The sequence below is a fragment of the Heptranchias perlo genome, unplaced genomic scaffold, assembly GCF_035084215.1.
Source record: "Heptranchias perlo isolate sHepPer1 unplaced genomic scaffold, sHepPer1.hap1 HAP1_SCAFFOLD_504, whole genome shotgun sequence".
Taxonomy (NCBI): Eukaryota; Metazoa; Chordata; class Chondrichthyes; order Hexanchiformes; family Hexanchidae; genus Heptranchias; species Heptranchias perlo.
In genome coordinates, this window is record NW_027139521.1 from 50534 (window position 1) to 78040 (window position 27507).

The 27507-nt window shown below is 54.9% G+C and overlaps 2 protein-coding genes across 2 annotated transcripts in view; one reads left to right on the top strand and one right to left on the bottom strand.

The window, feature by feature from the left end:
• Nucleotides 1-21254: 21254 nt before the first annotated feature.
• On the bottom strand, nt 21255-27080 carry LOC137314428 (beta-1,3-galactosyltransferase 5-like). Its single transcript, XM_067979775.1, has 2 exons — nt 26766-27080; nt 21255-22735 (listed from the first exon to the last, which is right to left on the bottom strand). Exons 1-2 carry the CDS (start codon nt 27078-27080, stop codon nt 21767-21769), a joined length of 1284 nt encoding a protein of 427 aa, XP_067835876.1. The 3' UTR covers nt 21255-21766.
• LOC137314432 (beta-1,3-galactosyltransferase 5-like) overlaps nt 26452-27507 on the top strand; it is a 39000-nt gene continuing 37944 nt past the window's right edge. The window contains exon 1 of the mRNA XM_067979778.1: nt 26452-26969. The gene's annotated coding sequence lies outside the window, so the exon portion shown is untranslated. The remainder of the gene's footprint in view (nt 26970-27507) is intronic.

Here is a 27507-nt window from a genome sequence, read left to right on the forward strand (position 1 = left end):
GTTATCACATTTTTATAATAGACTCTAGCATTTTCCCTACTACTGATGTTAGGCTAACCGGTCTGTAGTTCTCTGTTTTCTCTCTCCCTCCTTTTTTAAATAGTGGGGTTACATTTGCCACCCTCCAATCTGCAGGAACTGCTCCATAATCTATAGAATTTTGGAAGATGACAATTAATGCATCCACTATTTCCATGGCTACCTCTTTTAGTACTCTGGGATGCAGATTATCAGGCCCTGGGGATTTATCGGCTTTTAGTCCCATTAATTTCTCCAGCACTATTTTTTTACTAGTACTAATTTCCTTTAATTCCTCCTTCTCACTGGACCCTTGGTTCCCTAGCATTTCTGGGAAGTTATTTGTGTCCTCTTCCATGAAGACAGAACCAAAGTATTTGTTTAATTGCTCTGCCATTACCCTGTTTCCCATTATAAATTCTCCCGTTTCTGACTGTAAGGGACCTACATTTGTCTTCACTAATCTTTTTCTTTTTGCATATTTGTAGAAGCTTTTACAGTCTGCTTTTATGTTCCTTGCAAGTTGACTCTCATACTCTATTTTTCCCCTCTACATCAATCTCTTGGTCCTTTTTTGCTGAATTCTAAACTGTTCCCAATCCTCAGGCTGGCTACTTTTTCCGGCAACTTGATATGACTCCTCTTTGGATCTAATACTATCCTTAATTTCTTTTGTTAGCCATGGTTGGGCTGCAATTCCTTTTGTGTTTTTGTGCCAGAAAGGAATGTATAATTGTTGCAATCCATGCATTCGTTCCTTAAATATTATCCACTGCCTATCCACCGTCATGCCTTTTAATGAAGCTCCCCAATCTATCATAGCCAACTCACTCCTCATACCTTCGTAGTTTCCTTTGTTTAGATTTAGGACCCTAGTTTCGGATTGGACTACCTCATTTTCCATCTTAATGAAGAATTCTATCATGTTATGATCACTCTTCCCTAAAGGACCCCGCACAACAAGATTATTAATTAACCCCTTCTCATTGCACAATACCCAATCTAGGATAGCCTGTTCCCTGGTTGGCTTCTCAATGTACTGGTCTAAAAAACCATCTCGTACACACTCCAGGAATTCATCCTCCACAGTATTATTGCTAATTTGGTTTGGCCAGTCTATATGCAGATTAAAGTCACCCATGATTACTGTAGTACCCTTGTTACATGCATCTCTAATTTCCTGTTTGATCCCATCCCCTACATTACTACTACCATTTGGAGGCTTATAGACAACTCCCACCAGTGTTTTCTGCCCCTTGGTGCTTCTTAACTCCACCCAGACTGATTCTACATTTTGCTTTTCATCTAAAAGATTCTTGGATTGTTTCTAAAAGATTTTTGGATTTTCTTTTATGTTACCTGCTAATCTTTTTTCATACTCTCTCTTTGCCCTTCTTATATCCTTTGCAATTTTTCCTGCACTCTCTCTATTCAGCCTGGTTTTTGACAGTATTCTGTACCTGACATTTGTCATAAACCTTTTTCTGTTTTATTTTAACCTCTATTTCCTTTATCATTCCAGGGAGCTCTAGCTTTTGGATGCCCCATCTTTCCGCCTTATGGGCATATGCTTAATTTGTACCTGAACTATCTCTGCCTTGAAGGCCTGCCATTGCTCGTTTACTGTTTTCCTGGCCAGTCTTTGTTTCCAGTCCACCTGTGCCCGATCCCTTCTCAAATCACTGAAATTGTCTCTCTTCCAGTTGGGTATTTTCACCTTTGATTTTTCTTTCCACAACTACTTAGGACAAATAGGACAAAGTCAGCATGGCTTTACGAAGGGGAAGTCATGTCTGACAAATTTGCTTGAGTTCTTTGAGGACATAACGTACAGGGTGGATAAAGGGGAACCAGTGGACGTAGTGTATTTAGACTTCCAGAAGGCATTCGACAAGGTGCCACATAAAAGATTATTGCTCAAGATGAAGAATCACTGGATTGGGGGTAATATTCTGGCATGGGTGGAGGATTGGTTATCAGAGAGTTGGGATAAACGGTTCATTCTCGGACTGGCAACCAGTAGCCAGTGGTGTTCCGCAGGGGTCGGTGCTGGGTCCCCAACTCTTTACAATCCATATTAACGATTTGGAGGAGGGAACCGAGTGTAACATATCAAAGTTTGCAGATGATACAAAGATGGGAGGGAAAGTAGAGAGTGAGGAGGACATAAAAGACTTACAAGGGGATATAGACAGGCTGGGTGAGTGGGCAGAGATTTGGCAGATGCAATACAATATTGGAAAATGTGAGGTTATGCACTTTGGCAGGAAAAATCAGAGAGCAAGTTATTATCTTAATGGCGAGAAACTGGAAAGTACTGCAGTACAAAGGGATCTGGGGGTCCGAGTGCAAGAAAATCAAAAAGTTAGTATGCAGGTGCAGCAGGTGATCAAGAAGGCCAACGGAATGTTGGCTTTTATTGCTCGGGGGATAGAATATAAAAACAGGGAGGTATTGCTGCAGTTATATAAGGTATTGGTGAGACCGCACCTGGAATACTGCATACAGTTTTGGTGTCCATACTTAAGAAAAGACATACTTGCTCTCGAGGCAGTACAAAGAAGGTTCACTCGGTTAATCCCGGGGATGAGGGGGCGGATGTATGAGGAGAGGTTGAGTAGATTGGGACTCGACTCATTGGAGTTCAGAAGAATGAGAGGCGATCTTATTGAAACATATAAGATTGTGAAGGGGCTTGATCGGGTGGATGCGGTAAGGATGTTCCCAAGGATGGGTGAAACTAGAACGAGGGGGCATAATCTTAGAATAAGGGGCTGCTCTTTCAAAACTGAGATGAGGAGAAACCTCTTCACTCAGAGGGTAGTAGGTCTGTGGAATTTGCTGCCTCAGGAAGCCGTGGAAGCTACATCATTAAATAAATTTAAAACAGAAATAGACAGTTTCCTAGAAGTAAAGGGAATTAGGGGTTACGGGGAGCGGGCAGGAAATTGGACATGAATTTAGATTTGAGGTTAGGATCAGATCAGCCATGATCTTATTGAATGGCGGAGCAGGCTCGAGGGGCCGATTGGCCGACTCCTGCTCCTATTTCTTATGTTCTTATGTTCTTATGTACTTTAAATCTAATTATATTATGATCACTATTCCCCAGAGGTTCTCCCGCTGAAACACACTCCACTTGCTCCACTTCATTCCCCAGCACTGCGACCTTCCTCTTTGGGCTAGAAACATCCTGATCAAGAAAGTTCTCCTGTACACATTTTAGGAATTCTTCGCCCTCCTTGTGCTTCACACTGTTTTATCCCCCAGTCTATACTCGAGGAATTGAAGTCCCCGACTATCACTGCTCCGTTTTTACATTTCTCTGAAATTTGCCCGCAGATTTGCTCCTCTATCTCCTTCTCGCTATTTGGGGGTCTATGGCAAACTCTCAGCAGTGTAACAGCTGCTTCTCTGTTTCTTGACTCAAGTAGATTTAGTCTGCGAACCCTCGAGTAAATTATCTATCTTTAGTCTTATCTTTGATCAATATTTCCACACCCTTCTGACTGTTTTTCTTTCCTATCCTCAATACATTATAGCCAGGAATGTTTAGTTTCGTTTCCTCACTACTGCATCCTGGTGCCCCTCCCTCTGCCAAATAAACCCTCCCCCCCCCTAGTTGACCTCTCTGTGACGACACTAGGCCCTGGGCCTGTCGAGGTGCAACCTATCCATCTTGCACAGGTCCCTCCTGAACATAAGAACATAAGAAATAGGAGCAGGAGTAGGCCAATCGGCCCCTCGAGCCTGCTCCGCCATTCAATAAGATCATGGCTGATCTGATCCTAACCTCAAATCTAAATTCACGTCCAATTTCCTGCCCGCTCCCCGTAACCCCTCATTCCCTTTACTTCTAGGAAACTGTCTATTTCTGTCTTAAATTTATTCAATGATGTAGCTTCCACAGCTTCCTGGGGCAGCAAATTCCACAGACCTACTACCCTCTGAGTGAAGAAGTTTCTCCTCATCTCAGTTTTGAAAGAGCAGCCCCTTATTCTAAGATTATGCCCCCTAGTTCTCGTTTCACCCATCCTTGGGAACATCCTTACCGCATCCACCCGATCAAGCCCCTTCACAATCCTATATGTTTCAATAAGATCGCCTCTCATTCTTCTGAAGTCCAATGAGTAGAGTCCCAATCTACTCAACCTCTCCTCATATGTCCGCCCCCTCATCCCCGGGATTAACCGAGTGAACCTTCTTTGTACTGCCTCGAGAGCAAGTATGTCTTTTCTTAAGTATGGAGACCAAAACTGTATGCCCCACGACTGATCCCCAATGCCTCAGGAATCTGAAGCTCACCCTCTTGCACCATCACTACCTTTTCATTTCAAAAATATGCTTTATTTCGTAGTATTTAAGGGTACACACAGGTCAATGTAAATATCACAATTCAAAACCAGTGCAATTCACACCAAAACACTACACATCGGACCCAATGCGATCTCATTATTACAATTTAATTACAGTATTTCTTATGACTTATGGCGTACAATACAAGATGGGGTGGCCTTTCCCCATTGAGGCTTTGCGTAGGCTGCACCTCAGTCCGTCCCGTACTCCTGGACCTCGGAGCCCGCCAGTCGGCAACACTCGGTTGTGGACAGTCCCTTCAGCTGGAAGACCAGCAGGTCTCGGGAGGACCAAAGGGCCTCTTTCACCCAGTTGACGGTCTTCCAGCTGCAGGTGGTATCCGTCTCGATGTGCGTCCCTGGGAACAGCCCGTAGAGCACAGTATGTCCGCCGAGCTGTTTGGGATGAACCTGGACAGATACCAACGCATCTCTCTCCACACCCTCAGCGTAAGGGGGCGGCCCGTCGGGAGGAGGGAGACGGCCTGCTCCCCGTCGCGGCCTCGAGGGCAGCTCGCGGTGGCGCTGAGATTCCGTGCGTGTTGGAAGGAGCGCACTGGGAGGGCCGTTCTCACCACCATCCAGGCTGCACCCTGGTGCCTGTTGGCCAGCTCCGGCGACGAGACGTTCGGCCGAATGGCATCGACCGTCTGGCCGGGGAAGAAACCGATCGAGCCCACCCTCTCCGTTCCTCGCAGGACTCTGAGAACATTTCGCGTCGACCGTTGTCTGACGGCCTTGTGGTCGATGGGGTTCCTCCTCAGGAACTTCTCCACCTGGGACAGGTCGGGGTGGGGGGGTGGCGGGGACGGTCCGGCTGGACGGGACGTCCTGCGCCTGCTCGGCCAGCGTGGCCAGACCCGGCCTTCCTGGTGTGTTGGACAGGTAGAAACCCAGCATGTAGTGACACTTGGTGTTTGCGTACTGGGGCTCTACACATCCTGAGGCAGCGACACACAAAGGCGGCCATCAGGATCAGAGCGGTGTTGGGAATGCTCTTCCCCCCCCTTTGTCTGGGGTCTTGTACGTGGTGACCCTGCGGACGCCTCCTACTTTCGACCTCCAGACAAGTTGGAAGATAGCTCGGGTGCACATACCAAGCCTCTGTTTGACCTTGGCGATCCATTCCTCCCAGTTCTTTGTGCAGCCAGGGCTCCCCCGCAGCCAGATCCCCAGCGCCTTCAGGTAGTCGGACCTGACGGAGAAGGGGACAAGGGACCGGGCCTCCCACCTGCCAAAGAACATGGCCTCACTTTTATCCCGGGTCACTCTGGCCCCCGCCGAGGCCAGCACGAAACGGTCGCAGATGCCCACCGGCGTAAGGACCGACTGCTGATCGGAGCAGGAGAGGGTGACGTCGTCAATGTACAGGGAGGCCTTAACCCGAGAGCCTCCGCTGCCCTGGGATCGTCACCCCCGTTACCTGCGTCCTTCCTGATGGGCGCGGCAAACGGCTCGAGACAACATACACACAAGACCGCGGAGAGAGGATAGCCCTGCCTGACTCCAGACCTGATCGGAAAGCTCTCTGACTCCCGCCCGTCGATTATGACTGCGCTACGGATGACCACATAGTGCAGTCAGATCCAATCGCGGATTCCCTGCCCCAAACCCCATTTTGGAGAGCACGTCCATCGTGTACGTGTGGGATATTCTGTCAAAGGCCTTCTCCCGGTCCAGGCTGATGAGGCAGGCCCCCGTACACTTCCAGTAGGTCTGGGCCTATCAGTCCCACAGAGTCGAGGACAACTCCGCCGGTCAGCCATCGCTTCCGGGAGTTCGACTCTTCTCGAAGGACCGGACGTCCAAGGTCGTTGGCCGATCCGTGCTCTCCCGCCCACTCCCCTCCAAGACTTCCGTGATAGCGGACAGGGAATGCCCCCGTGCTGTCTGTGGGCTTGGCGTCGCAGGGTTTGCTGAACCTCAGCACGCCGAGCTGCGAAGGCGACATTGAGCCCTCTTCCTCGTTCAGGCTGCTGATCACAGAGGTCTCTCTGTGCAGCTTCTGGGAGAAGGATAAGAAGAGTGAGCACGTCTCGCTCTGCTCCACGGAGTGGACTCCGGACCACGAGTGAGGGAGCACGGAGTAGCAGCTCGCGACGGAGTCTGGTTTCGACGGAGTCGACAGTTGGGAATTTGGTGAGTGAGGGGATTCAGTGCAGTAAGGGGTGAGGTGCATTTGATTAGTCGGCGGAGAGGGGCGTACCGAGTGCGGGAGAGGGGCGTACCGAGAGAGGAGAGGGGCGTACCGAGAGAGGAGAGGGGCGTACCGAGAGCGGAGAGGGGCGTACCGAGAGAGGAGAGGGGTGTACCGAGAGAGGAGAGGGGCGTACCGAGAGAGGAGAGGGACGTACCGAGAGAGGGGAGGGGCGTACCGAGAGCGGGAGAGGGGCGTACCGAGAGAGGAGAGGGGCGTACCGAGAGAGGAGAGGGACGTACCGAGAGAGGAGAGGGGCGTACCGAGAGAGGAGAGGGACGTACCGAGAGAGGAGAGGGGCGTACCGAGAGAGGAGAGGGGCGTACCGAGAGAGGAGAGGGACGTACCGAGAGAGGGGAGGGGCGTACCGAGAGAGGAGAGGGGCGTACCGAGAGAGGAGAGGGGCGTACCGAGAGAGGAGAGGGGCGTACCGAGAGAGGAGAGGGGCGTACCGAGAGAGGAGAGGGGCGTACCGAGAGAGGAGAGGGGCGTACCGAGAGAGGAGAGGGGCGTACCGAGAGAGGAGAGGGGCGTACCGAGAGAGGAGAGGGGCGTACCGAGAGAGGAGAGGGGCGTACCGAGAGCGGGGAGAGGGGCGTACCGAGAGAGGAGAGGGGCGTACCGAGAGAGGAGAGGGGCGTACCGAGAGCGGGGAGGGGCGTACCGAGAGAGGAGAGGGGCGTACCGAGAGAGGAGAGGGGCGTACCGAGAGAGGAGAGGGGCGTACCGAGAGAGGAGAGGGGCGTACCGAGAGCGGAGAGGGGCGTACCGAGAGAGGAGAGGGGCGTACCGAGTGCGGGGAGAGGGGCGTACCGAGAGAGGAGAGGGGCGTACCGAGAGAGGAGAGGGGCGTACCGAGAGCGGGGAGGGGCGTACCGAGAGAGGAGAGGGGCGTACCGAGAGAGGAGAGGGGCGTACCGAGAGAGGGGAGGGGCGTACCGAGTGCGGGAGAGGGGCGTACCGAGAGAGGAGAGGGGCGTACCGAGAGAGGAGAGGGGCGTACCGAGAGAGGAGAGGGGCGTACCGATAGAGGAGAGGGGCGTACCGAGAGAGGAGAGGGGCGTACCGAGAGAGGAGAGGGGCGCACCGAGAGCGGAGAGGGGCGTACCGAGAGAGGAGAGGGGCGTACCGAGAGAGGAGAGGGGCGTACCGAGAGAGGAGAGGGGCGTACCGAGAGCGGGGAGAGGGGCGTACCGAGAGAGGAGAGGGGCGTACCGAGAGAGGAGAGGGGCGTACCGAGAGAGGAGAGGGGCGTACCGAGAGAGGAGAGGGGCGTACCGAGAGAGGAGAGGGGCGTACCGAGAGAGGAGAGGGGCGTACCGAGAGAGGAGAGGGGCGTACCGAGAGGGGAGAGGGGCGTACCGAGAGAGGAGAGGGGCGTACCGAGAGAGGAGAGGGGCGTACCGAGTGCGGGAGAGGGGCGTACCGAGAGAGGAGAGGGGCGTACCGAGAGAGGAGAGGGGCGTACCGAGAGAGGAGAGGGGCGTACCGAGAGAGGAGAGGGGCGTACCGAGAGAGGAGAGGGGCGTACCGAGAGAGGAGAGGGGCGTACCGAGAGGGGAGAGGGGCGTACCGAGAGAGGAGAGGGGCGTACCGAGAGCGGGGAGGGGCGTACCGAGAGAGGAGAGGGGCGTACCGAGAGAGGAGAGGGGCGTACCGAGAGCGGGAGAGGGGCGTACCGAGAGCGGGAGAGGGGCGTACCGAGAGGGGAGAGGGGCGTACCGAGAGGGGAGAGGGGCGTACCGAGAGCGGAGAGGGGCGTACCGAGAGAGGAGAGGGGCGTACCGAGAGAGGAGAGGGGCGTACCGAGAGAGGAGAGGGGCGTACCGAGAGCGGGAGAGGGGCGTACCGAGAGAGGAGAGGGGCGTACCGAGAGAGGAGAGGGGCGTACCGAGAGAGGGGAGGGGCGTACCGAGAGAGGGGAGGGGCGTACCGAGAGAGGAGAGGGGCGTACCGAGAGAGGAGAGGGGCGTACCGAGAGAGGAGAGGGGCGTACTGAGAGCGGAGAGAGGGGCGTACCGAGAGAGGAGAGGGGCGTACCGAGAGAGGAGAGGGGCGTACCGAGAGAGGGGAGGGGCGTACCGAGAGAGGAGAGGGGCGTACCGAGAGAGGGGAGGGGCGTACCGAGAGAGGAGAGGGGCGTACCGAGAGAGGAGAGGGGCGTACCGAGAGAGGAGAGGGGGCGTACCGAGAGAGGAGAGGGGCGTACCGAGAGAGGAGAGGGGCGTACCGAGAGAGGAGAGGGGCGTACCGAGAGAGGAGAGGGGCGTACCGAGAGAGGAGAGGGGGCGTACCGAGAGAGGGGAGGGGCGTACCGAGAGAGGAGAGGGGCGTACCGAGAGAGGAGAGGGGCGTACCGAGAGAGGAGAGGGGCGTACCGAGAGCGGAGAGGGGCGTACCGAGAGAGGAGAGGGGCGTACCGAGAGAGGAGAGGGGCGTACCGAGAGAGGAGAGGGGCGTACCGAGAGAGGAGAGGGGCGTACCGAGAGAGGAGAGGGGCGTACCGAGAGAGGAGAGGGGCGTACCGAGAGAGGGGAGGGGCGTACCGAGAGAGGGGAGGGGCGTACCGAGAGAGGGGAGGGGCGTACCGAGAGCGGGGAGGGGCGTACCGAGAGAGGAGAGGGGCGTACCGAGAGAGGAGAGGGGCGTACCGAGAGAGGAGAGGGGCGTACCGAGAGAGGAGAGGGGCGTACCGAGAGAGGAGAGGGGCGTACCGAGAGAGGAGAGGGGCGTACCGAGAGAGGAGAGGGGCGTACCGAGAGAGGAGAGGGGCGTACCGAGAGAGGAGAGGGGCGTACCGAGAGAGGAGAGGGGCGTACCGAGAGAGGAGAGGGGCGTACCGAGAGAGGAGAGGGGCGTACCGAGAGAGGGGAGGGGCGTACCGAGAGAGGGGAGGGGCGTACCGAGAGCGGGGAGGGGCGTACCGAGAGAGGAGAGGGGCGTACCGAGAGCGGGAGAGGGGCGTACCGAGAGAGGAGAGGGGCGTACCGAGAGAGGAGAGGGGCGTACCGAGAGAGGAGAGGGGCGTACCGAGAGAGGAGAGGGGCGTACCGAGAGAGGAGAGGGGCGTACCGAGAGAGGAGAGGGGCGTACCGAGAGAGGAGAGGGGCGTACCGAGAGAGGAGAGGGGCGTACCGAGAGAGGAGAGGGGCGTACCGAGAGCGGGAGAGGGGCGTACCGAGAGAGGAGAGGGGCGTACCGAGAGAGGAGAGGGGCGTACCGAGAGAGGAGAGGGGCGTACCGAGAGAGGAGAGGGGCGTACCGAGAGAGGAGAGGGGCGTACCGAGAGAGGAGAGGGGCGTACCGAGAGAGGAGAGGGGCGTACCGAGAGAGGAGAGGAGCGTACCGAGAGAGGAGAGGGGCGTACCGAGAGAGGAGAGGGGCGTAACGAGAGAGGAGAGGGGCGTACCGAGAGAGGGGAGGGGCGTACCGAGAGAGTGGAGGGTCGTACCGAGAGCGGGAGAGGGGCGTACCGAGAGAGGAGAGGGGCGTACCGTGAGCGGGGAGGGGCGTACCGAGAGAGGAGAGGGGCGTACCGAGAGAGGAGAGGGGCGTACCGAGAGAGGAGAGGGGCGTACCGAGAGCGGGAGAGGGGCGTACCGAGAGAGGAGAGGGGCGTACCGAGAGAGGAGAGGGGCGTACCGAGAGAGGAGAGGGGCGTACCGAGAGAGGAGAGGGGCGTACCGAGAGAGGAGAGGGGCGTACCGAGAGAGGAGAGGGGCGTACCGAGAGCGGGAGAGGGGCGTACCGAGAGAGGAGAGGGGCGTACCGAGAGCGGAGAGGGGCGTACCGAGAGAGGAGAGGGGCGTACCGAGAGCGGGTGAGGGGCGTACCGAGAGAGGAGAGGGGCGTACCGAGAGAGGAGAGGGGCGTACCGAGAGAGGAGAGGGGCGTACCGAGAGAGGAGAGGGGCGTACCGAGAGAGGAGAGGGGCGTACCGAGAGAGGAGAGGGGCGTACCGAGAGCGGAGAGGGGCGTACCGAGAGAGGAGAGGGGCGTACCGAGAGAGGAGAGGGGGCGTACCGAGAGAGGAGAGGGGCGTACCGAGAGAGGAGAGGGGCGTACCGAGAGAGGAGAGGGGCGTACCGAGAGAGGAGAGGGGCGTACCGAGAGAGGAGAGGGGCGTACCGAGAGAGGAGAGGGGCGTACCGAGAGCGGAGAGGGGCGTACCGAGAGAGGAGAGGGGCGTACCGAGAGAGGAGAGGGGCGTACCGAGAGAGGAGAGGGGCGTACCGAGAGAGGAGAGGGGCGTACCGAGAGAGGAGAGGGGCGTACCGAGAGAGGAGAGGGGCGTACCGAGAGAGGAGAGGGGCGTACCGAGAGAGGAGAGGGGCGTACCGAGAGAGGAGAGGGGCGTACCGAGAGAGGAGAGGGGCGTACCGAGAGAGGAGAGGGGCGTACCGAGAGAGGAGAGGAGCGTACCGAGAGAGGAGAGGGGCGTACCGAGAGAGGAGAGGGGCGTAACGAGAGAGGAGAGGGGCGTACCGAGAGAGGGGAGGGGCGTACCGAGAGAGTGGAGGGTCGTACCGAGAGCGGGAGAGGGGCGTACCGAGAGAGGAGAGGGGCGTACCGTGAGCGGGGAGGGGCGTACCGAGAGAGGAGAGGGGCGTACCGAGAGAGGAGAGGGGCGTACCGAGAGAGGAGAGGGGCGTACCGAGAGCGGGAGAGGGGCGTACCGAGAGAGGAGAGGGGCGTACCGAGAGAGGAGAGGGGCGTACCGAGAGAGGAGAGGGGCGTACCGAGAGAGGAGAGGGGCGTACCGAGAGAGGAGAGGGGCGTACCGAGAGAGGAGAGGGGCGTACCGAGAGCGGGAGAGGGGCGTACCGAGAGAGGAGAGGGGCGTACCGAGAGCGGAGAGGGGCGTACCGAGAGAGGAGAGGGGCGTACCGAGAGCGGGTGAGGGGCGTACCGAGAGAGGAGAGGGGCGTACCGAGAGAGGAGAGGGGCGTACCGAGAGAGGAGAGGGGCGTACCGAGAGAGGAGAGGGGCGTACCGAGAGAGGAGAGGGGCGTACCGAGAGAGGAGAGGGGCGTACCGAGAGCGGAGAGGGGCGTACCGAGAGAGGAGAGGGGCGTACCGAGAGAGGAGAGGGGGCGTACCGAGAGAGGAGAGGGGCGTACCGAGAGAGGAGAGGGGCGTACCGAGAGAGGAGAGGGGCGTACCGAGAGAGGAGAGGGGCGTACCGAGAGAGGAGAGGGGCGTACCGAGAGAGGAGAGGGGCGTACCGAGAGCGGAGAGGGGCGTACCGAGAGAGGAGAGGGGCGTACCGAGAGAGGAGAGGGGCGTACCGAGAGAGGAGAGGGGCGTACCGAGAGAGGAGAGGGGCGTACCGAGAGAGGAGAGGGGCGTACCTAGAGAGGAGAGGGGCGTACCGAGAGCGGGAGAGGGGCGTACCGAGAGAGGAGAGGGGCGTACCGAGAGGGGGAGAGGGGCGTACCGAGAGGGGAGAGGGGCGTACCGAGAGAGGAGAGGGGCGTACCGAGAGGGGAGAGGGGCGTACCGAGAGAGGAGAGGGACGTACCGAGAGAGGAGAGGGGCGTACCGAGAGCGGAGAGGGGCGTACCGAGAGCGGAGAGGGGCGTACCGAGAGAGGAGAGGGGCGTACCGAGAGAGGAGAGGGGCGTACCGAGAGAGGAGAGGGGCGTACCGAGAGCGGGGAGGGGCGTACCGAGAGAGGAGAGGGGCGTACCGAGAGCGGGGAGGGGCGTACCGAGAGAGGAGATGGGCGTACCGAGAGAGGAGAGGGGCGTACCGAGAGAGGAGAGGGGCGTACCGAGAGAGGAGAGGGGCGTACCGAGAGAGGAGAGGGGCGTACCGAGAGAGGAGAGGGGCGTACCGAGAGAGGAGAGGGGCGTACCGAGAGAGGAGAGGGGCGTACCGTGAGCGGAGAGGGGCGTACCGAGGGCGGAGAGGAGCGTACCGAGAGAGGGAGAGGGGCGTACCGAGAGAGGAGAGGGGCGTACCGAGAGAGGAGAGGGGCGTACCGAGAGAGGAGAGGGGCGTACCGAGAGAGCAGAGGGGCGTACCGAGAGAGGAGAGGGGCGTACCGAGAGCGGGAGAGGGACGTACCGAGAGGGGAGAGGGGCGTACCGAGAGAGGAGAGGGACGTACCGAGAGGGGAGAGGGGCGTACCGAGAGAGGAGAGGGGCGTACCGAGAGAGGAGAGAGGCGTACCGAGAGCGGGGAGGGGCGTACCGAGAGAGGAGAGGGGCGTACCGAGAGCGGAGAGGGGCGTACCGAGAGCGGAGAGGGGCGTACCGAGAGCGGAGAGGGGCGTACCGAGAGAGGAGAGGGGCGTACCGAGAGAGGAGAGGGGCGTACCGAGAGAGGAGAGGGGCGCACCGAGAGCGGAGAGGGGCGTACCGAGAGAGGAGAGGGGCGTACCGAGAGAGGAGAGTGGCGTACCGAGAGCGGGGAGGGGCGTACCGAGAGAGGAGAGGGGCGTACCGAGAGAGGAGAGGGGCGTACCGAGAGGGGAGAGTGGCGTACCGAGAGAGGAGAGGGGCGTACCGAGAGGGGAGAGGGGCGTACCGAGAGAGGAGAGGGGCGTACCGAGAGAGGAGAGGGGCGTACCGAGAGAGGAGAGGGGCGTACCGAGAGAGGAGAGGGGCGTACCGAGAGAGGAGAGGGGCGTACCGAGAGAGGAGAGGGGCGTACCGAGAGAGGAGAGGGGCGTACCGAGAGAGGAGAGGGGCGTACCGAGAGAGGAGAGGAGCGTACAGAGAGGAGAGGGGCGTACCGAGAGCGGGGAGGGGCGTACCGAGAGAGGAGAGGGGCGTACCGAGAGGGGGAGAGGGGCGTACCGAGAGAGGAGAGGAGAGTACCGAGAGAGGAGAGGGGCGTACCGAGAGAGGAGAGGGGCGTACCGAGAGAGGAGAGGGGCGTACCGAGAGAGGAGAGGGGCGTACCGAGAGAGGAGAGGGGCGTACCGAGAGAGGAGAGGGGCGTACCGAGAGAGGAGAGGGGCGTACCGAGAGGGGAGAGGGGCGTACCGAGAGAGGAGAGGGGCGTACCGAGAGAGGGCAGGGGCGTACCGAGAGAGGAGAGGGGCGTACCGAGAGAGGAGAGGGGCGTACCGAGAGAGGAGAGGGGCGTACCGAGAGAGGAGAGGGGCGTACCGAGAGAGGAGAGGGGCGTACCGAGAGAGGAGAGGGGCGTACCGAGAGAGGAGAGGGGCGTACCGAGAGAGGAGAGGGGCGTACCGAGAGAGGAGAGGGGCGTACCGAGAGAGGAGATGGGCGTACCGAGAGAGGAGAGGGGCGTACCGAGAGAGGAGAGGGGCGTACCGAGAGAGGAGAGGGGCGTACCGAGAGAGGGGAGGGGCGTACCGAGAGCGGGGAGGGGCGTACCGAGAGAGGAGAGGGGCGTACCGAGAGAGGAGAGGGGCGTACCGAGAGCGGAGCGGGGCGTACCGAGAGAGGAGAGGGGCGTACCGAGAGAGCAGAGGGGCGTACCGAGAGTGGGAGAGGGGCGTACGGAGAGAGAAGAGGGGCGTACCGAGAGAGGAGAGGGGCGTACCGAGAGAGGAGAGGGGCGTACCGAGAGAGGAGAGGGGCGTACCCAGAGCGGGAGAGGGGCGTACCGAGAGCGGAGAGGGGCGTACCGAGAGGGGAGAGGGGCGTACCGAGAGAGGAGAGGGGCGTACCGAGAGAGGAGAGGGGCGTACCGAGAGAGGAGAGGGGCGTACCGAGAGAGGAGAGGGGCGTACCGAGAGAGGAGAGGGGCGTACCCAGAGCGGGAGAGGGGCGTACCGAGAGAGGAGAGGGGCGTACCGAGAGCGGAGAGGGGCGTACCGAGAGCGGAGAGGGGCGTACCGAGAGAGGAGAGGGGCGTACCGAGAGCGGGGAGGGGCGTACCGAGAGCGGAGAGGGGCGTACCGAGAGAGGAGAGGGGCGTACCGAGAGAGGAGAGGGGCGTACCGAGAGAGGAGAGGGGCGTACCGAGAGAGGAGAGGGGCGTACCGAGAGAGGAGAGGGGCGTACCGAGAGAGGGGAGGGGCGTACCGAGAGAGGGGAGGGGCGTACCGAGAGCGGAGAGGGGCGTACCGAGAGAGGAGAGGGGCGTACCGAGAGAGGAGAGGGGCGTACCGAGAGCGGGGAGGGGCGTACCGAGAGAGGAGAGGGGCGTACCGAGAGAGGAGAGGGGCGTACCGAGAGAGGAGAGGGGCGTACCGAGAGAGGAGAGGGGCGTACCGAGAGAGGAGAGGGGCGTACCGAGAGAGGAGAGGGGCGTACCGAGAGAGGAGAGGGGCGTACCGAGAGGGGAGAGGGGCGTACCGAGAGAGGAGAGGGGCGTACCGAGAGAGGAGAGGGGCGTACCGAGAGAGGAGAGGGGCGTACCGAGAGAGGAGAGGGGCGTACCGAGAGAGGAGAGGGGCGTACCGAGAGGGGAGAGGGGCGTACCGAGAGAGGAGAGGGGCGTACCGAGAGAGGAGAGGGGCGTACCGAGAGAGGAGAGGGGCGTACCGAGAGAGGAGAGGGGCGTACCGAGAGGGGGAGAGGGGCGTACCGAGAGAGGGGAGGGGCGTACCGAGAGAGGGTAGAGGGGCGTACCGAGAGAGGAGAGGGGCGTACCGAGAGAGGAGAGGGGCGTACCGAGAGAGGAGAGGGGCGTACCGAGAGAGGAGAGGGGCGTACCGAGAGAGGAGAGGGGCGTACCGAGAGCGGAGAGGGGCGTACCGAGAGAGGAGAGGGGCGTACCGACAGAGGAGAGGGGCGTACCGAGAGAGGAGAGGGGCGTACCGAGAGCGGAGAGGGGCGTACCGAGAGAGGAGAGGGGCGTACCGAGAGAGGAGAGGGGCGTACCGAGAGAGGAGAGGGGCGTACCGAGAGAGGAGAGGGGCGTACCGAGAGAGGAGAGGGGCGTACCGAGAGAGGAGAGGGGCGTACCGAGAGAGGAGAGGGGCGTACCGAGAGAGGAGAGGGGCGTACCGAGAGAGGAGAGGGGCGTACCGAGAGAGGAGAGGGGCGTACCGAGAGAGGAGAGGGGCGTACCGAGAGAGGGTCACACCAACAACAAAACACAATATTAATCAGGAGATATGGAGGGCAGAGAGACGTCACAGGTAAGGCAGGTCAGTGGTTGGCGGTGAGTATCTCTTCTGCTTTCTGCTTTCTTCGGACTGTGGATTCCGTAACTTATAGCATAAAGTTAAATTTTTTCCGAAAACCTAAACGAAACTTAATTTAATAAATTAAACAAGGCCAGTACTTGGTTCAACCCAAAAATAATTTGGTTTTCATTGCAGTAATCAATTTAATAAATAGAATAATTATGACAGGGCAGGAGATGTGCTGCAGCTGCAATATGTGGGAGCTACCGGTCAGTTTTGTCCAGGTCGACTGCATCGGAGGGAAGCGTCTGCAGCTCGAGGAACTTCGGCTCCGAGTCGAGGGGCTGGATTCTGAGCTTCGGACGCCGCGAGGCATCAGGGAGGGAGAAAGTTACCCGAACACTCTGATCCAGGAGGCAGTCACGCCCCTTAGACTAAATACTGTAGAATTGGCCCGTGGTCAAGGACAGGAGGGGGTGACTGCGAGCGAGGCAGGTACGGGGATCCAGGAGAGAGCATTGCAGGAGCCTCGGCCTCTGCTCTTGTCCAATAGATTCGAGGTTCTTCCAGCCCTTGTGGACAAGCACAGGGAGGATGAGCAAACTGGCCACGGCATTGTGGTTCTGGGGGCCATTCAAGTGGGGAGAGTGAAAAGGAAGGTGGTTGTCGTAGGCGACAGTATAGTTAGAGGGATAGACACTGTTCTCTGCGGCCAGGAGCATGAGACCCGAAGGCTGTGTTGCCTACCTGGTGCCAGGGTTCAGGACATCTCCTCAGGGCTGGAGAGTAACTTGGAGTGGGAGGGCGAGGATCCAGTTGCCGTGGTCCACGTAGGTACCAACAACACAGGTAGGACTAAGAAAGAGGTTCTGCTGAGGGAGTTTGAGCAGCTCGGGACGAAATTAAAAAGCAGAACCACAAAGATGATAATCTCCGGGTTATTACCCGAGCCACGAGCAAATTGGCACAGGGTAAATCAGATCAGAGAGATGAACGCTTGGCTCAAAGATTGGTGTGGGAGAAGTGGGTTTCGATTCACGGGGCACTGGCAGCAGTACTGGGGAAAGAGGGAGCTGTTCCGCTGGGACGGGCTTCACCTGAACCATGCTGGCAAACCGAAGAACTAAGGCGGTAGAGAAGGCTTTAAACTAAATAGAGGAGGGGGAGGGCTCAGGTGGGGAGAAGTTTAGATTGATAAAGAGAAAAGACAAGGAAGTAGTACAGGAAAGTGATGGGGGTAATGATAAACAGAGTGTTTCAGGAAGGGACAGAGCGTACAAACATAAGAGTGAACTAGCAAATGGGGCCGGGGTAGGAAAGAATGGTAAAAAGACATAATTAAAGGTTCTTTGTCTGAATACTTGCTCTCGAGGCAGTACAAAGAAGGTTCACTCGGTTAATCCCGGGGATGAGGCGACGGACATATGAGGAGAGGTTGAGTAGATTGGGACTCTACTCATTGGAGTTCAGAAGAATGAGAGGCGATCTTATTGAAACATATAAGATTGTGAAGGGGCTTGATCGGGTGGATGCGGTAAGGATGGTCCCAAGGATGGGTGAAACTAGAACTTTTTTTTTTATTCGTTCACGGGATGTGGGCGTCGCTGGCGAGGCCGGCATTTATTGCCCATCCCTAATTGCCCTCGAGAAGGTGGTGGTGAGCCGCCTTCTTGAACCGCTGCAGTCCGTGTGGTGACGGTTCTCCCACAGTGCTGTTAGGAAGGGAGTTCCAGGATTTTGACCCAGCGACGATGAAGGAACGGCCGATATATTTCCAAGTCAGGATGGTGTGTGACTTGGAGGGGAACGTGCAGGTGGTGTTGTCCCCATGTGCCTGCTGCTCTTGTCCTTCCAGGTGGTAGAGGTCGCGGGTTTGGGAGGTGCTGTCGAAGAAGCCTTGGCGAGTTGCTGCAGTGCATCCTGTGGATGGTCCACACTGCAGCCACGGTGCGCCGGTGGTGAAGGGAGTGAATGTTTAGGGTGGTGGATGGGGTGCCAATCAAGCGGGCTGCTTTGTCCTGGATGGTGTCGAGCTTCTTGAGTGTTGTTGGAGCTGCACTCATCCAGGCAAGTGGAGAGTATTCCATCACACTCCTGACTTGTGCCTTGTAGATGGTGGAAAGGCTTTGGGGAGTCAGGAGGTGAGTCACTCGCCGCAGAATACCCAGCCTCTGACCTGCTCTCGTAGCTAGGGGGCATAATCTTAGAATAAGGGGCTGCTCTTTCAAAACTGAGATGAGGAGAAACTTCTTCACTCAGAGGGTAGTAGGTCTGTGGAATTTGATGCCCCAGGAAGCTGTGGAAGCTACATCATTAAATAAATTTAAAACAGTTTCCTAGAAGTAAAGGGAATTAGGGGTTATGGGGAGCGGGCAGGAAATTGGACATGAATTTAGGTTTGAGGTTAGGATCAGATCAGCCATGATCTGATTGAATGGCGGAGCAGGCTCGAGGGGCTGATTGGCCTACTCCTGCTCCTATTTCTTATGTTCTTATGAATGCGTGCAGCATTCGTAACAAGATAGATGAATTGACGACACAAATAGAAACAAATGGGTATGATCTCGTGGCCATTACAGAGACGTGGTTGCAGGGTGACCAAGATTGGGAGCTAAATATTCAGGGTTATTTAACATTTCGGAAGGATAGGAAAAAAGGTAAAGGTGGTGGGGTAGCTCTGTTAATAAAGGATGAAATTGGTATAATAGTGAGAAATGATCTCGGCTCAGAAGATCAAGATGTCGAATCAATTTGGGTGGAGGTAAGAGATAGCAAGGGAAAGAAATCACTGGTGAGAGTAGTTTATAGGCCCCCTAACAGTGGCTACACTGTCGGGCAAAATATTAATCAGGAAATAAGGGGGCTTGTAAAAAAAGGTAATGCAATAATCATGGGCGATTTTAACTTTCACATCGATTGGACAAATCAAATTGGCAAAAATAGCCCTGAGGAGGAGTTCATAGAGTGTATTCGGGACTGTTTCTGAGACCAATACGTCGGGGAACCAACCAGGGAACAGGCCATTTTGGATCTGGTAATGGGTAATGAAACAGGATTAATTAATGATCTCAAAATAAAGGATCCCTTAGGAAGCAGCGATCATAACATGATAGAATTTCACATCCAGTTTGAGAGCGAGGATCTTGGGTCTGAAACTACTGTATTAAACTTAAATAAGGGCAATTATAAAGGAATGAGGGTGGAATTGGCTAAAGTAGACTGGGTAAACAGATTAGATGGTATGATGGTGGATAAGCAGTGGCAAACATTTAAAAAGATATTTTATGACTCGCGACAAAAATATATCCCTGTGAGGAGGAAAGACTCTACAAAAAGGGTGAACCAACCATGGCTAACTAAGGAAGTCAAGGATTGTATCAGGTTAAAAGAAAAAGCACACAACATGGCAAAGATTACTGGTAAGCCTGAAGATTGGGAAAACTTTAAAAACCAGCAAAGGATGACTAAAAGAATAATAAAGAGGGAGAAAATAAATTGAGAGTGTAAACTAGCAAGAAATATAAAAACTGACAGTAAAAGCTTCTACAAGTATATAAAAAGGAAGAGGGTAGCTAAAGTAAACATTGGTCCCTTAGAGGATGAGACTGGGGAAATAATAATGGAAAACAAGGAAATGGCAGAGGAATTGAACAGATATTTTGTATCTGTCGTCACAGTAGAAAACACTAATAATATACCAATAATAGTAGAAAATTAAGGGGCAAAGGGGAGGGAGGAACTAAAAACAATCACTATCACTAGAGAAAAAGTACGAGGTAAACTAATGGGTCTAAAGGCTGACAAGTCCCCTGGACCTGATGGCTTGCATCCGCGGGTCTTAAAGGAAGTGGCTACAGAGATCGTGGATGCATTGGTTGTAATCTTCTAGAATTCGCTAGATTCTAGAAAGGTCCCAGCGGATTGGAAAACCGCAAACGTAACACCCCTATTCAAGAAGGGAGTGAGACAGATAGCAGGTAACTATAGACCAGTTAGCCTAACATCTGTCATTGGGAAAATGCTAGAATCCATTATTAAGGAAGTAATAGCAGGATATTTTTGGAGACTCAAAATACAATCAAGGAGAGTCAGCATGGTTTTATGAAGGGGAAATCATGTCTGACAAATTTATTAGAGTTCTTTAAGGAAGTAACAGGCAGGGTGGATAAAGGGGAACCAATGGATGCAGTATATTTGGATTTCCAAAAGGCATTCGATAAAAGATTACTGCACAAGATAAGAGCTCATGGTGTTGGGGGTAATATACTGGCATGGATAGAGGATTGGCTAACTAACAGAAAACAAAGAGTCGGGATAAAAGGGTCATTTTCAAAATGGCAATCTGTAACTAGTGGGGTGCCGCAGGGCTCAGTGCTGGGGCCTCAACTATTTACAATATATATCAATGACTTGGATGAAGGAACAGAGTGTCTTGTGGCCAAATTTGCTGATGATACAAAGATAGGTGGAAAAGCAAGTTGTGATGAGGACAGAAAGTGGATATCGGCAGGTTAAGAGAATGGGCAAAAATTTGGCAGATGGAATATAATGTGGGAAAACGTGAAGTGTGGGAGCAAAAGATTACTTGAATGGAGAAATATTACAAAATGCTGCGGTACAGAGGGATCTGGGTGTCCTCGTACATGAAACACAAAAAGTCAACATACAGGTGCAGCAGGTAATCGGGAAGGCAAACGGAATATTGGCCTTTATTTCTAGGGGGATGGAGTATAAAAGCAGGGAAGTCATGCTCCAACTGTACAGGGTGCTGGTGAGACCACACCTGGAGTACTGCGGACAGTTCTGGTGCCCTTATTTAAGGAAGGACATACTTGCATTGGAGGCAGTTCAGAGAAGGTTCACTCGGTTGATTCCGGGTATGGAAGGGTCGTCTTATGAGGAAAGATTGAACAGGTTGGGTCTACACTCATTGGAGTTTAGAAGAATGAGAGGAGATCTTATTGAAACGTACAAGATTCTGAGGGGACTCGATCGGGTAGATGCTGAGAGGATGTTACCCCTCATGGGGGAATCTAAAACTAGGGGGCATAGTCTCAGAATAAGGGGTCGCCCGTTTAAGACGGAAATGAGGAGGAATTTCTTCTCCCAGAGGGTCGTGAATCTTTGGAATTCTTTACCCCAAAAAGCCGTGGAGGCCGAGTCATCGAATACATTTCAAGGCTGAGTTCGACCAATTTTTGATCAGCGAGGGAGTCAAAGGATATAGGGAAAAGGGCGGGAAAGTGGAGCTGAGGTGAAAATCAGATCAGGCATGAGCTCGTTAAATGGCGGAGCAGGCTCGAGGGGCCGAATGGCCTGCTCCTGCTCCTATCTCTTTTGGTCTTCCTGTTTCGAGACTCACTAACACGTGGCACAGGGAGTAATCCAGAGATGACCACCTTTTGAGGTCCAATTCTTTAAACTTTCTCCTCGTTCCTGAAACTCTGCTTGTAAGCCCCCAACCCTTTTCCGACCTATGCCATTCGTTCCAACATGGACCACAGCTTCTGGCTTTTTCCCTTCCCCTCACAGAACCCGTTCAGCGATATTCTTGATTTTGTATGATTATTTATACAACAACAACAATTTGCTTTTATATCAGGCCTTTAACGCTGTAACGCAGAGAAGGTGAGCCGCCTTCTTGAACCGCTGCAGTCCGTGTGGTGACGGTTCTCCCACAGTGCCGTTAGGAAGGGAGTTCCAGGATTTTGACCCAACGACGATGAAGGAACGGCCGATATATTTCCAAGTCGGGATGGTGTGTGACTCGGAGGGGGACGTGCAGGTGGTGTTGTTCCCATGTGCCTGCTGCCCTTGTCCTTCTAGGTGGTAGAGGTCGCGGGTTTGGGAGGTGCTGTCGAAGAAGCCTTGGCGAGTTGCTGCAGTGCATCCTGTGGATGGTCCACACTGCAGCCACGGTGCGCCGGTGGTGAAGGGAGTGAATGTTTAGGGTGGTGGATGGGGTGCCAATCAAGCGGGCTGCTTTGTCCTGGATGGTGTCGAGCTTCTCGAGAGTATCATGTCTGCAAACCAACGGCAGCAGTGAGGGGACCGTACAAGGAGTAACAATGCTGCACAAGGAAGGGATTGGGGAAAGTAGCATTTGATGGAGCAAGTAACAAACCCTCCTCAAGATGACCTCCTTCACGTCTCCGCAGGGCAAACCTCCTGGGCCGAGTCGGCCAGTGTTTTCCAGTAGAGCAGCAGCTCGAAGGGCTTTACCCCGTGAGAGGTCACGATTTTCCGAAAGCCGCAGACGGAAAAGTGAACCTTTGTGATGTGGAACGTTTGCAGCGAGTGGATCTCCACCGGCTGTATCTTCAGCTTCGCCAGGCAGAGGCCGATGTAAACATCCTCCAGCTTAAGTTTGGGGACGCTGCTCGAAACATCCCAAACTCGGCAAGCGAGATCGGCCGAGAGCACGTACCCAGTGCCAGAGCAAAACGGCGGATACATATCCTGAGGGTATTCCTGTTTGCTGACGTACCATTTACTGGATTGGTCTCTGATGGGCTTCGAATTGCCCATGATGTAGCCGGTGAAGATGTCCTTGTTGCTGGTTTGAGACAAGAGTTCCCTCAGGTAGTCAGTGTTGACGAACATGTCAGTGTCAGTTTTCATCACAAAGGAGCTGGAAGGACAGAATCGTTTCACCCATTCCAGCCCCATCAGGACCTTGATGGTCAGGTTGTGATAACTGTCACTGAAATTTTTCTGGATGATGTCCTTATGCTTCCAACTTTCCTCCACCAGCTGCTCCTGATGCTCCTGGCCGTGCCCCAGCAGAAAGTAGGTCACCACCCTCCTGTCATGGGCTGTGCTCTCTCTCCCCCAGGTCTGGCGAATGGTCGAGCGAGCTTCAAACTGGTCAACAGCACTGGTGACAAGAAGGACCAGGAATGGGGGACTGACGTCACACCTGCTCTCGGGCAGCATTAGGAAGGAGGCCTCATTGACTTCTGGATAACGCCAATCGTCATATCTGGTGCGGCTTAAATATCCGAGTGTAATAAATATCATAAAAAGGAGCACACAAACAAATCCAATGTGCTTCTTTTGGAATAATGTAGACGAACATGATGCACTCGAAAATATTTTCATGTTTCGAATCGCCTGTAAAGAGAACAAATTGATTTTGGTGGAGTGCAGGTTTTGTGAATGGAAGCTCTTCCCATTTGAGGATTATTTAGCTCGACTCGGAACAGGAGAAGGCCATTCAGCCCCCCTCGTGCCTGTTCCGCCATTCAATGAGACCATGTCTGATCTGTATCTTAACCCCATTTACCCCCCTTGGTTCCCTAACCCTTAATCCCCTCACCCAACAAAAATCGATCGATCTCAGGTTTGAAATTCCCAATTGACCCCCGGCTCCGACAGCTTTTTGGGGGAGAAAGTTCCAGATTCCCACTCCCACTTTGTGTGAAGAAATGCTTCCTGACATCACCCCTGAACGGGCCCAGCTCTCATTTTAAGATTCTGCCCCCTTGTTCTGGACTCTCCCCCGACCCCCGACCAGAGGAAATAGTTTCTCTCCATCGACCCTATCGAATCCTTCAATCATCTCAAACCCCTCGATTAGATCACCCCTCAATCTCCTACACTCGAGGGAACACAAGCCCGGTCTGTGCGACCCCTCCTCGGGATTTAACCCTTTTAGATTGAAAGTAGATGGAGTAAGATCAGAATTAAAATTTCACATGAGCCTAGACGAGACTGTTGCCTGAATCAACGTAACGGCTTTTAACATCTCGGTCTGGTGTTTGTCCATGATGTTAACGCCCCTGTTAATTGGATTATTTTAAATGAGTTCTGCTCGTTTCTAAAACAATCGACAAGGGAATGTCACAGGAGCATGTTAGGACGTCAAAGTGATTTATCAATAAGGAAAACAGAATAAAGGTGTGATCATACGACGCAGTGGGAAAGAACGAGGGAATGACGAAGGGAGGAAAGTGAGAGAAAGAAATAAAGAAGCAGAAAGAATAATCGTGAGAAAGAGTGAACGAGATAGAAATTAGAAAGGAGAGAAAGAAAGAGATATTCACAAAAAAGAATGAAAGAGAGAGAGAGAGAGACAAGAAAGAAAGAGAGAGAGATCAGAAGAAAGGGCAATGGAAGAATGGAAAAGGAAATGAGGAAAGAAAAAGAGAAGGAAACGGAAAAGAAAAAGATAGAGAGAAAAATGAGAGAAACGAGAAAGATAGAAACGTAAAAAATGAGAAAAGAAGAAACATGCAAAGTAAGAAAATGAAAGAGAGGAAGAAACAAAAAGAAAGAGATATTGAAACATAAAACGAAACGTAAAAGCTCGAGAGATAGAAATAGTAAAAGGGAGAAAAAGGGGACAGATAGAAACGAAAAAAGAGAGGGAGAGAGAGCTGGAAACATGAAAGTAACAAAACAAGAGTGAGAGCGAAAAAGAGATAAAGAGAGAGATATAGGGGAGAAGGTCTCGAGACATGGGTTCACAGCTCGGGCTCGGAGAACCTGTGGAGAGAGTTGGTTTGGAGAGAACATAAAAAGAAAGTTAGGAATGAGAGCGAGCAATACATTGTGCAGTTGTGCAGAAGGAAACTGAAGTTTTAGTAGAACAGATCACCTGAGAGACTCTTCAAACCGTGTGTGCCCTGGTCGTTCCCTGGTTCGCAGCTCTCTATATCTGGCTTCACTCCAGTCTACCTCAGTCGAGGTGTTTTGGGTGCGATCGGTGATGTGGTGAAAGAACAGCCTGGACCCCAAATCTTATCCCTGTACATCAATCCTTGGCTGGGATCAGCCCTGCCGTCCCAGGACCTGTTCGGCCACACCAAGTGCAATAGGAGTGGGCCTCAGAAAACTTATCATGCACAAACTTCCTGCTTGGATTCCAGGTAGCTGGTGGCACTCTTTGAACTGGTGCCAATCCGGTAAAGTGATCCAGTGAATCAACAAATGTCCTGACCCACCCTCAACTTCTATAGCTTGTAATTAACTAAGCGAGGGGTGTGGTGTCAACTTTGCTGAAGGGATATAGGGCAGAGTGCAGCGTTTTAAAAGTAGCACCCCAGCATCTCGTCACCATTTCCAGCGTTCTTTCATGGAAGAGCTCAGCACCAAATCAATTCACCGCCCAAGAGGAGCGAGACGCCCTCCTCCATCGAGCGAGACGCCCTCCTCCATCGAGCGAGACTCCCTCCTCCATCGAGCGAGACGCCCTCCTCCATCGAGCGAGACGCCCTCCTCCATCGAGCGAGACGCCCTCCTCCATCGAGCGAGACGCCCCCCTCCACCGAGTGAGACTCCCTCCTCCATCGAGCGAGACGCCCTCCTCCATCGAGCGAGACGCCCTCCTCCATCGAGCGAGACTCCCTCCTCCACCGAGTGAGACTCCCTCCTCCATCGAGCGAGACGCCCCCCTCCACCGAGTGAGACTCCCTCCTCCATCGAGTGAGACTCCCTCCTCCATCGAGCGAGACGCCCTCCTCCACCGAGTGAGACTCCCTCCTCCATCGAGTGAGACTCCCTCCTCCATCGAGTGAGACTCCCTCCTCCATCGAGTGAGACGCCCTCCTCCATCGAGTGAGACTCCCTCCTCCATTGAGCGAGACTCCGTCCTCCATCGAGCGAGACGCCCTCCTCCATCGAGCGAGACGACCTCCTCCATCGAGCGAGACGCCCTCCTCCATCGAGCGAGACGCCCTCCTCCATCGAGTGAGACGCACTCCTCCATCGAGCGAGATTCCCTCCTCCATCGAGCGATACACCCTCCTCCATCGAGTGAGACGCTTCCCTCCATCGAGTGAGACTGCCTCCTCCATTGAGTGAGACGCTTCCCTCCATCGAGTGAGACTCCCTCCTCCATCGAGTGAGTCTTAAATGGGAGACCCCTTGTTTTTAAACGGTGGCCCCCGAGTTCTAGTCTCTCCCACAAGGAGAAACATCCTCTCAGCATCTACCCCTTCGAGTCCCCTCAGGATCTAACATGTTTCAATAATTCTTCGAAACTCCAGTGTACACAGGCCCAACTTGTCCAACCTTTCCTCATAAGATAACCCCCCTCATCCCAGGAATCAGTCGAGCGAACCTTCTCTGAACTGCCTCCAAAGCAATTATGTCCTTTCGTAAATAAGGAGACCAAAACTGCACACGGTACTCGAGATGTGGTCTCACCAATGCCCTGTACAACTGTAGCAAAACATCTCGACTCTTATATTCCATCCCTCTTGCAATAAATGACAACGTTCCATTTGCCTTCCTAATCACTTGCTGTACCTGCAGACTAACTTTTCATGTACGAGGACACCCAGATCCCTCTGTACCTCAGAGTTGTTCTTTACAAAAAATATACTTTATTCATAAAATTTGTAGCAAAAATATACAATACAGTCGTGATCTCACATTCCAATTGTACACAATACAGATTATACAATTTGCAGGTTACGTCAAGTACAGTTCAATGAACACATTGTACATAATTACAGTTCATGACACTCTGGGGTGTCTCATTGCATTACACTCAATACAGATTATTGATTACAGATTCATTACAGATTCATTACAGGTACATTACAGCAATTTGAGTTTTACATTCTGCCCGAGGGGGGTTTTTCCCTGATTGCAGCCCCTCGGTCTACAATAGCGGGAAGGCTCTAAACAGTTGCCTTTCCCCACAGAGCCTTTGCGGGCGGCCGCACCCGTCCTCAGTGCGTCCCTGAGCACGTAGTCCTGGACCTTGGAATGTGCCAGTCTGCAACACTCGGTCGGGGACAGCTCCTTGCACTGGAAGACCAGCAAGTTTCGGGCAGTCCAAAGGGCGTCTTTCACCGAGTTAATGATTTTCCAGCAGCAGTTGATGTCAGTCTCGGTGTGCGTCCCCGGGAACAGCCTGTAGAGCACAGAGTCCTGCGTTACGGAGCTGCTCGGGACGAACCTGGACAGATACCACTGCATCTCGTCTCCAGACCTTCTTTGCAAAGGCGCATCCCAGAAGGAGATGGGTGACGGTCTCGTCTCCACCGCAGCCTCCTCTGGGACAGCGCGCAGTGGCGCTGAGAGCCCGGGAGTGCACGAAGGATCTGACTGGAAGGGCCCTTCTCACCACCAGCCAAGCTAGGTCTTGGTGCTTGTTTGAAAGTTCTGGCGATGAGGCGTTCTGCCAAATGACGTTGACAGTCTGCTCGGGGAACCAACCGATAGGATCCACCATCTCTTTTTCGTTGTGTGCGGACCACTCACTGATCGCCTTGTGGTCGAAAGTGTTTGTTTGCATAAACTTTTCGACGAGGGACAGGTGGGGCGGAACGGTCCAACTGGACGGAGTGTTCCGTGGCAGCGTGGCCAGGCCCGTCCTTCTCAACACCAGGGACAGGTAGAACCTCAGCACGTAGTGACATTTTGTGTTTGTGTACCCAGGGTCTATGCAAAGCTTGATGCAGCCGCACACGAAGGTGGCCATCAGGATGAGGGCCACGTTGGGCATGCCTTTCCCCCCTTTCTCCGGAGATTTGTACATCGTGTCCCTGCGGACGCGGTCCATTTTTGATCTCCAGATAAAGTGGAAGATGGCTCGGGTGACTGTCGCGGCGCAGGAGCGAGGTATGGGCCAGACCTGCGTCACGTACAGCAACACCGAGAGCACCTCGCGCCTGATGACCAGGTTCTTGCCCACGATCGAGAGGGATCGTCGATCCCACAGTCCCAGATTCTGCTTCACCTTGGAGATACGTTGCTCCCAGTTCTTGGTGCACGCCCCGGCCCCCCCGAACCAGATCCCCAGCACCTTCAGGTAATCCGACCTGACGGTGAAGGGGACAAAGGATCGGTCGGTCCAGTTCCCAAAGAACATGGCCTCGCTCTTGGTGCGATTTACCCTGGCCCCCGAGGCCAGTTCGAACGGGTCGCAGATG